The 9,760-nt window shown below is 47.1% G+C and overlaps 1 protein-coding gene and 1 long non-coding RNA gene across 3 annotated transcripts; one reads left to right on the top strand and one right to left on the bottom strand.

Annotated features, from left to right (window-relative positions):
- The first annotated feature begins 2,805 nt into the window (after positions 1–2,805).
- LOC123156386 (uncharacterized) lies at positions 2,806–7,065 on the top strand. Of its 2 annotated transcripts, none has more exons than XR_006478012.1 (5): positions 2,806–3,229; positions 3,307–3,400; positions 3,731–5,761; positions 5,856–5,901; positions 6,726–7,065. It is a non-coding gene; the product is annotated as an uncharacterized lncRNA (long non-coding RNA). The 2 variants fall into 2 exon arrangements; XR_006478011.1 differs by having other exon boundaries at positions 2,813–3,229; positions 3,731–5,744.
- A 657-nt stretch (positions 7,066–7,722) lies between these two features.
- LOC123158369 (BTB/POZ and MATH domain-containing protein 1-like) lies at positions 7,723–9,266 on the bottom strand. Its single transcript, XM_044576390.1, has one exon. It carries the CDS (start codon positions 9,187–9,189, stop codon positions 7,723–7,725), a length of 1,467 nt encoding a protein of 488 aa, XP_044432325.1. The 5' UTR covers positions 9,190–9,266.
- Positions 9,267–9,760: the final 494 nt, after the last annotated feature.

Below are 9,760 nucleotides of genomic sequence, written 5' to 3'. Positions count from 1 at the left end.
ACCTCGCATCCTGCCAAAACCTAATCCTCTTATTCTCTAGCTAGAGTTGGGCTCCTTAAGAAGATATGATACTTCTACTTTTGACACCATTTTTTTCCTATTTTTAAACTCCAATTGATAAAGCCACCTGGCGAGTAGGAATAGTTTCGAGTTTCTGGTCTGTTTTCTTTTGAGAATCAAACCTCTAATGGGTTTTTGCTACCAGGAGAAGGGAATGGCCATGTTGATGGGGTCTATCTAAATAGAGAGGAACCTACAGGGCTGATTACTCGATCACTCCATTGTGATGACAATCACACCCATATTCTTTATTATTTCTAAATATAGATAACTGCCATCTCCCGGCATAAGAAGGAGTGACCCTAACGACAGCCCCTATAATAGTAGACAACACGTTTTAAATCAGACTGGACTGAACGAAGAAAGATCTTTCCACACAAGAGTGGAAGGGATCCTTTAGAAATAGTTCTTAGCTCCAATCAAGCTTTCTCTGCTGTCTAGGATCGTTAGTGCTATAGTGGAGACACTTTTCTCAAATAAGAATGGTGGTCACATTCCCTTTCTGGTGGTAGTCATTGAGGATCTCAAAAACAGGGATCGCAAAAACGTGTCAATAATGACAACGCTGGGCGAAAAGGCTAAAGAAGATGTGATAATGGACTTGTGAAGATGTGCGGAAGAGTGGCTCACCCATAGTGGAGTATGGGGGAGCAATCAACTAGTCTTCATCGAGTCAACACAATCAAGAAAGGTGGTCCAACTTGAGGGAGTCAAGATTGTCATCATCTAGCTCAAGTGGACCATGTGCAAGGCAAATGTTTGCCCTTGATAGGTTTCCTATTTTACCGGTCTCATGATGGTAGTTGGGAGACCGGGTTATAGGATCGATTGTCGTACTATCAAGGGGGGCTCTCGATGAGTAGCTTGATCGTATCGTTCGTAGAGAGCTCAAACCATTGCATCCTTGCATCATCTTTCTTGGTTCTTGATGGTTCTCTTTGTGAGTCTTAGAGCTTATGGTCATCTTGATGACAAGCTCGAGTTCATCGAAAACGGAGTTCACTTGCATTTTCTATGATGTTTTTGATGTTGGAGGTTTTGCCGGTTCTTCTCGGTTGGAGGTTTTACTCCTCTATTTGTTGGCATACCTCCCTTGCCTCTTCTTACTATATCGAGTCGCTGTTTTGATGCTACTCGTCGTCTTGTTTCCAACAAGCTTGAGTTTGCTCAATTCGGAGCTCATATGCAGAAGTTATGGCAGTTCTGGTTTTCTTGAGAGTGATTTTTGTCTGGTCCCAGTGGTAGTACCGCGTGCCCCAGCGGTAGTACCGCTTGGAGCTCTCAGCCGTTGTACCGCTGCTTCCGGGCGGTGGTACCGCCAACTTGCTCAGCAAAGACTTGGGCGGTTGTTCCGGCCAGGCACCGCCCAAGTACCGGTCAGGCCTCTGTTTTGATGTGGTACTCGGGCGGTGGTGGCCCGGTTGGTCCGGTCGTACCGGTACCACCGGTGTCCGGAGCGGTTCGACCGCTCAGGACTTAGCCGCCCGAGCGCTCAAGGCCATGCGGTTGCATCGGCCCGGTACCGCTCGACTACCGCACTCAGGGGTGACTCCCTTCTGTTCCTATGCGGTGGTTGAGCGGTGGCTGGACGGTTGGTCCGGTTGTTCTTCTCAACCGGTGCTACCGCCTGGTCGCCCGGTTGTACCGCTTGGTAGGGTTCTGCACGTATACTGTGAGTCCCGGTTGTACCGGGACCAGGAGCGGTAGTATCGCTCGTGTGCGGGCTGAGCACATAACGGTTGGATTTTCCCCCTCCTATAAAAGGGGGTCTTCTTCCCCATTGAACCTAACCTTTTGAGCTCGTGTTCTTCCCCCATTGTTGACCTTTTTTGAGCTTGCTAACTCTCAATCCCTCCATGGATTCTTGCTAGTTTTTTAGGGAAAAGAGAGAGGAGATCTAGATCCACATTTCCACCAATCACTTTCTCCTCTATGTGAGGGGAACCCCTTGGATCTAGATCTTGGAGTTCTTGGTGTTCTCCTTCTTGTTCTTCCTCTCATTTTCCTCCCTAGCATTAGTTGCTCCGGTGGGATTTGAGAGATAAGGACTTGGGCACTCCGTGTGCCCTTGCCATTGCATTTGGTGCATCGGTTTGAGTTCTCCACGGTGATACGTGGAAGTGAAGTTTGAGAAGCTTATTACTCTTGGGTGTTTGGGCACCCTAGAGCTTGTTCCTCTTGGGTGCCTTGGCGCCCTAGACGGTTGGTGTTGTTCGGAGCTCAATCATTGTGGTGTAAAGCTCTGGGCAAGCGTCGGGGTCTCCAATTAGGTTGTGGAGATCGCCCCGAGCAATTTGACGGGTATCGGTGACCGCCCCCAAGGGTTGCCAAAGTGTACGGGTTCGGTGACCGTCCCCAAGGGTTGCCATTTGTACGGGTTCGGTGACCACCCTCAAGGGTCCCTTAGTGGAATCACGACATCTTGCATTGTGCGAGGGCGTGAGGAGATTACGGTGGCCCTAGTGGCTTCTTGGAGAGCATTGTGCCTTCACACCGCTCCAAACGGAGATTAACATCCGCAAGGGTGTGAACTTCGGGATACATCATCGTCTCCGCGTGCCTCGGTTATCTCTTACCCGAGCTCTTTACTTATGCACTTTACTTTGTGATAGCCATATTGTTTCTTGTCATATATCTTGCTATCACATAGTTGCTTATCTTGCTTAGCATAAGTTGTTGGTGCACATATGTGAGCCTAGTTGTTTTTAAAGAAATAAAAGAAAAGAAAAGAATCCCCACCGAAGCGAGAAGCCCCAGCCCTCAGCTTAAAAAAAAAAAAGGCCCCAGCCCTCCTCTCCCGCGAATCGTATCTTACCCCGGCGACTGCTCGCAGCCTCGCAGCCTCGCAGCCACCACATACGGCGCCCGATTCCGGCTGATTCCGGCGACTCCCGGCGGCGCGCAACAAACCCACGACCTCCCCTTGCTCCGCTGCTTACTCCCATCCGTCCAGCTCCGCGGCGCACGGTCTGTCGCGCTCGCTCGCGACCCTAAGCCGTGTTTCGGGCGGGGCGTCGCCTTCGTCGCCGGCGAGGCTCCGGCGGACTCCGGCGGCTCCTCTCCGTATCCTCCCTCGCCCCCACGCGCGTCTCCTCTTCCTGGAACGCGCTCCTGCGCCCGGTGGCCATGGGGCGCAGGGGCGCATCGGGCTGGGCCTCCTCTGCTTCCGGTGAGTTCAGCCCCTCCTCCTTCTCCTCTTCTCTGATCTGCTCTAGCTCTCACCCTCTCTTCTTCCTTCTCTCTCAGATTTGGTGCAGCAGCCGCGAGTCTCCATGGACGAGGAGGACGACCGGGACCCCAAAGGCCACCTTGACCTGGACTACTCCCCACACAACACAAGGTCGTGCCTCTGCCCCTCTCGACTGCTGCTGCTCTAGCCTAGTTTTGATTTATATTGTTAGTTGTAAAACCAAACGGCCATTCCCAGGTTCATACTTGTGTAGCCCAACTCCTATAATTTTGCCTAGGGTCACACACGCTGCTGTTGTGGATGATGTCTAGTTCAACTTTGGAGAAAGTTCTTTGCAATAAACTAGCACATGGTGCTCTTTGGAGATTTCAGACTCTTAATTATTTTGTTGTGCGCACACAGGAAATTTAGTACTAGTTTGGTTCAGTGGTTCACACATGGTGACATGGATTGAAACGGATGCACTTTTTTGTGTTTCAGTTTGGACAGCGTAAACTGTTGCAGCTGCTAATCAGGAACGAACACGCCGGCACTTTGGTGGTTCAGTTTGCACGTTTTGTTCAGTGGATAAACATCCATTTCTCCATGGCTGACTGAAATTAGCTACATCCAGTGCTCTACTCTTCCAACTTGTTTTGGTCAATTTCAAGGATCACATTTGTAACTTGGCTTGATTCAGCCAGTTATGATGAGCTAACCAATTGACTTGTACAGTGCAACAGATCGTCGTTATAATTGTACAGTCCAATTATGTCCTAACTCTAGCACTAGCAAACGCTTTGCTTCCATCTGGTGAAGACGACGACCTCGAGACTACCATGATTCCCCACACAAGGAGAAGGTCTCTCCCTCTCCCTCTGTTTATTTTTGACAATTAGGATTTGGTAGACAACACTTCAGTTACATATATACTGCAAACAGTCTTTCACTTTACTTTCTGAAGCTTCATTCTCTGCTTTCCAACATGAAATACATGGACAGAGTTCGATTAACTTATATGAAGACATTCAAGCACACTGTTTTTTCCTACCGCAAAATAACAAAGTTGTACTCTTTATAGCTTGTCCAAATTCATGGACGTAGTCTAAGGGTGGCCATCATAGCATACTTAATTTGCTGGACTAGTATTTATAGCTTGTCCAATATTCATGGACAAATTGTTTCAGAGAAGACTAGTATCTCTTAATTTGCTGGACTACTCTTCACCTGTACATACATACTTCGGAGGAATGGAACTGTTTGTTTGTCTTTCCGTGTGTTGGTCTTTTTTCCACATCAGTGGGGTCTTAGATAGCTTTTTTAGAATGCTAAACTTAGGAACGGAAGTACTGAACAAATCAATAGAGGTTGGTAACAAGTGTTTGAGAGGAAATTTTTGTCTGCAGTCTGCACTAACAAAATCTTGTGGCCCTTTGTTTTGACCTGATCCAAGGTAAGGCCTATCAAGGTTATCTTCCAGGCTGAAATGACTGAATTATGTCTTTTGTATTCCTAGTCGCCATACTGATGGGAGGTAACAATGGTGGTGAGGCAACATTCGTTCTATTTCTGTCGCGCATGTATGCACTTCATCATTCTCTGTATCATTCATTAATTTTGCACGTATATACAACAAATACTTCTGATAAATTTCCTCTTTATGGTAATGAAACCTTTGTGCATACGACACTCACGTGTCTGATTTCTGTCCAACAATTGATCCAGTGGGTGCTGACATTTTGTTCTAAGTAATGGATGGCTGGATGTGTACTATAGGACACTATTTGGGCAAAGAACATCGTATGCGTAGTAACGCTCCTATGGTAAAGAAATCTATGTGGCAGTGACCACATACTGAACCTTGTATTGGATGATGACACCATAGGAATATATGTTATCTTCTTTCTTTGTATTTGCTTCCCAAGAGGTTTAGTCTATTGCAAACTTCTTGTTCCTTATATTATCTTTTAAGGCCCTAAAAGCCACAGAGACAAGTGCAGCAAGTCAAAACAATGAAGGTTAGCATGTGAGATGAAACATATAAGAATTCATGCTACAACTGAATTATTAACACCTTCAATTGTTCTTCTGATTTATTTTCATGATCCCAGTGTAATGAATGGCGAGTACAAGAAGAAGCATCATAATTCCAATGCTAAGATGTTCTTCAAGCTTCAATGATAATCCTTTGTGTATTCTGATGGTATCAGGCTAATTTGTCCTTCTCTTTTTTAATGAACAACATTGATGTGCAGCACCGGGCATAGACGGCCATGCGACGACGGTGCTTAGGAAGCAATGAGCTAGAAAGGAGTGACATGCCAGGATAGACTGAGAAACTTGGTTAGCGTTCAGGTGCACCCTGTTGAAGAATGTTGTGTTTCACATGTGGTTGCACCAGCGGCATCTACGCCAGCAACGGTATGCGCATCAAGAAGAGCGAGAGCTATGGGAAACCAATCAACAGGCGAGTTAGATTCTCTTCAGTGCTAGGCCACCGTTGCGCTGCGGAGAGGTAGATCAACACTCATGGTACTGTTGTTGTTAATTGAAACATCAGTTTTGTTGATTTTTTTTTTATATTTGTACCCACTAACGACTGCATATGCATTTTCTTATCCTACAGTCCTAGAGGGATCAAGACACAATTAGGAGAAGACAAGCCTGAAAATGTAAGAATTGAAGCATTATATCTCCTTTCTTGTATCTATTTATCCCTTTTGAGTTATCACAATGGTTCTGCAATATTGTTTCCTGTAAATCTAATATTGTAATACTCCTTAGACTTTAGTAATGCATAGTTGCAGTATGCTGACACTACAATTTTGAAGCATATGTCTTGTATATCTCCCATCTTCTTGTTGTGTAGTATTTTTGTCAGTTGCAAATTTTACAACAAGAAGTGGGGTCTCTCAAGAAAGTATCCTTGTTTTTATGCTTTTTATCCTTTGGGATTTGTGTCTCTGGATCATTAATTAGCCTGTATCATGGTGAGTATTTGGGTGATGCTTTTCTGCTGCCCCACTACTACTCACCCAGACCATTTTCAGCTTCTTAACTATGAGTCTAAGACTAACTGCACTATCCCACAGTTGCGGAATTCCATTGCGGTTGCTACCTAATTGGTCCTTTTTGTGAGTTCGGTATTTATAGCAATGAGTTGTGTTACTTGTGTACATTATTAATGGTCAAAATACTATAGGCTGAATCTGTTTTCACTAAATTACTAGATTTGTTTCTATCATTTTGCACAGCAGAATATTTAGAGTAATGTGCATGCCACAACATAAATGTACTCAATCAAGTAGTATGCACTAGAAGCTCTGAAAAAAAAAATCATGTGAGCAAGCTTATGTAGTAACCATATATTTGTATGCATATTACAAACAAGATTTATAATTTATATCTTGACGTTGTAAATGATTTTAGCAACATCCAATTTCAGTATGGTCACACGTTGATGGCACTGAATTCTTCTGTTATTGGCTCATTGCAGGTTTAGACTTGACCCTCCACTTATGTAGGCATGAGTTAAATACATGGTCAAACCATCGCCTTGAGTTTTGCTACATGGGTGGTCAAATCATCGCCTCAGATTTGCGATGGCCTGCCTTTTATATTGCAATTTCTTGTGGTGGCTACAACATTGGATAACTCAGCATATGTGATATGTATGTAACGAGTAGTATATCGTATCCAAGTTTCCATAAGGGTGAACTCTGTTCTACTTTTGGTATTTTCGTTTTTCTATCGAGTTAAGTACTAACTCTTTGATTCTCGGTAACTAATTACCCTATTGGATTTAATGTGTGATAATCCATATATGTTTGTTACAATATCTTTGTTCCACTATCCTTTTTGCTTGCTTCGCACGTTCAAATGCTGTGCTGCTAGCATTGTATAATACGTTCCTTGGTTGAATCTTATTATCATAGTAGGAGATATTTGGTACATAAGAATTTGCCAATAGTTCCCTCAAAAAAAAAAAGAATTTGCCAATAGCTAAAGCAGATTCTCAAGTAAGACCCTACTTACAAAATAATCCTTAAGAGTTGAAATGACACAGATTCCGTAGAGTTGGAGAAGGCAACATTGTAGCATCAGAGCTACGCTGAATTGTTGTACCAGGCATTTGTGCAGAAAGAGAACAGGAGAAAAGCATGGACGTTTGTCACATTCTGCCATTCACGGCTTTTTTCTTCTGGCACTCAACTAGTATAAATTGAAGTGAGGATTAAAAAGGAAAGAAGACCCATAACACTCTACTTTCTTTTTCCGAGTGGCCATAAAAGAGTTGCGTAAAAGATAGAAAAAAAGGGTCCATCGACCCTGAGCGAACGAACGGTTTCAAGAGAAAATAAGCAGTAGTTCAATACTACAACCCACGTTCAGCACACAGGCACATTCAATGGTTATAGAGATAACTAGAATCTTCTATTTACACAGTGCACCGGACACAAACAGAGGATCTACAGTTTAACATCACAGCATATCTACCGTGGGAGCGTGCGCAACATTAACTGGATCTTGGCCCTGAGCCGTCTGCAATTGTGTTGCTCAGCTAAGGCCAATGTTGTCCTTGCATTCTCTGCCGTGATGCAACTAAACAACTTGTTCTCGCAAAGCAGCTTCAGCCTATCCATTCCGTACCTGTCGCCAGCTACAAGAAGATGTTGGGCCATTGTGGTCGCCGCTTCGTCCTGAGAATCAAGTTCAGGCACCGTGTCTGTGTAAATGAAGTGCATCATGGCCTCGAATGCTGCAGCTTCCATGTCCTCGATCACGACAGTCCGAGAGTTCGCCTCCCTCATCTGCCCGAAGAACGCTGCCATGAATACCGGAGACCTTGCTGCTACTATGTCCTTGTGAGCAAGGAAGGACTGCCCAGCCACAACAAACTCAACATCAGCCTCCATCCCACTCTGCAGGAGCTCGGCGAGGTGCTGGCCTAAGGAGTCCGGCACTGATGATGATAGGTCAGCTGGTTGCGCGATGTTCAACACAGACAAGGTGCATTCTACCGTGAAGGAATCGTCCTTAAGATAGGCAGAGGCTTCCAGTTCTTGTGATGACACAAGAATGAAGCGTAGTTTCGACCAATCACCAGCCCAACGAGGAGGGCCATTTGGGTGGCGATTGAACGTACCCGATGAACATTTCTGTTCGGACGGCTCAGCGATGCCCCTCGGATCAACCAGACGACAGCTCAGAGTAGCTTCCACGTTGGTCGTACTGCATCCTTGGCTGAGAAAGATGAGCCTGAACTCCACAAATGTTGACACGTTGATTTCCACTCCCCACTCAAAGCCACCAACCTTCCACCTGGATTCGATCCAGTAATCAGAGCAATATAGTAGCTCTCGGATGGTGCGGTAACCATCAATCTTGAGGAAATGAACTTCACTGCGTGTTTCTTCGATCACCCCAGCAACTTCTACTTCTGTATTTCCAGTTGAAAGGATCGCTTCGGAGCCGTCCAGGAGCTTTTCGATGGAGGCGGAGGCGGCTGTCAATCTCATTGGTGACGGCGAAGGCAATGGCAGAGGAGATGGGGATGGTTTAGGGGGCGGCGGTGTGGTGCTGGCTGTACGGGTTGGCTCGTCGTCGGAGTCAGATGAGTAGAGGAGGAGCAGCTGGTCGTCGGAGTCAGATGAGTAGAGGAGGAGCAGCTGGTCGTCGGAGTCGGACGAGTAGAGGACGAGCAGGTCGTCCACCGCGCGGCGGTGCTCGGAGTCGGCCCCGGAGGCAGACGAGGAGGAGGGGGACGACGGGACGAAGCCCTCAAGATCGCCTTCTTGGGCTTGAGGCGGTGTCTGGGACGCCATCGCCGGCGAAAGGGTCGGCGCGAGGGAGACGGTCGCCTTCTCGCCGAGGACGGCACCGGCGTCGGAAGCGGGAGGCGAGTGGAGGTAGCGCCCAAGATCGTCTTCTTGGGCTCGAGGCGGTGGCTGGGACGCCATTGCCGGCGAAGAGGACGGCGCGAGGGAGACGGTCGCCTTCTCGCCGAGGACGGCACCGGCGTCGGAAGCGGGAGGCGAGTGGAGGTAGCGCCCAAGATCGCCTTCTTGGGCTTGAGGCGGTGTCTGGGACGCCATCGCCGGCGAAAGGGTCGGCGCGAGGGAGACGGTCGCCTTCTCGCCGAGGACGGCACCGGCGTCGGAAGCGGGAGGCGAGTGGAGGTAGCGCCCAAGATCGCCTTCTTGGGCTTGAGGCGGTGGCTGGGACGCCATCGCTAGCTGGCGACGACGACGGCAGGAGGGAGACGGTTGCGTCGTCGCCGAGGCGGTTGTGCGGAGGTACGGTATATTATCGGGTAGATTATACAGGTGCCCCTAGACATACACGTTGCATATATACAGGTGTTATTTTTTCGGGGGCGTTGCATATATACAGGTGCTGGTGTTAAAAGAACGACCATACTATCCCATTGAAGCGACGGTTGCAAAAATCTTGTTCCCGTGCAGATCGATGTCCGTGTAAACTTGCAATCAAGCCAGCTTCCGCGTCCGTGGATGAATACTGGTAGATCAA

The sequence above is a fragment of the Triticum aestivum genome, chromosome 7B, assembly GCF_018294505.1.
Source record: "Triticum aestivum cultivar Chinese Spring chromosome 7B, IWGSC CS RefSeq v2.1, whole genome shotgun sequence".
Lineage (NCBI taxonomy): Eukaryota > Viridiplantae > Streptophyta > Magnoliopsida > Poales > Poaceae > Triticum > Triticum aestivum.
The sequence above is the reverse complement of the archived record's forward strand: the minus strand, read 5'-3'. Positions and strand labels throughout refer to the sequence as shown.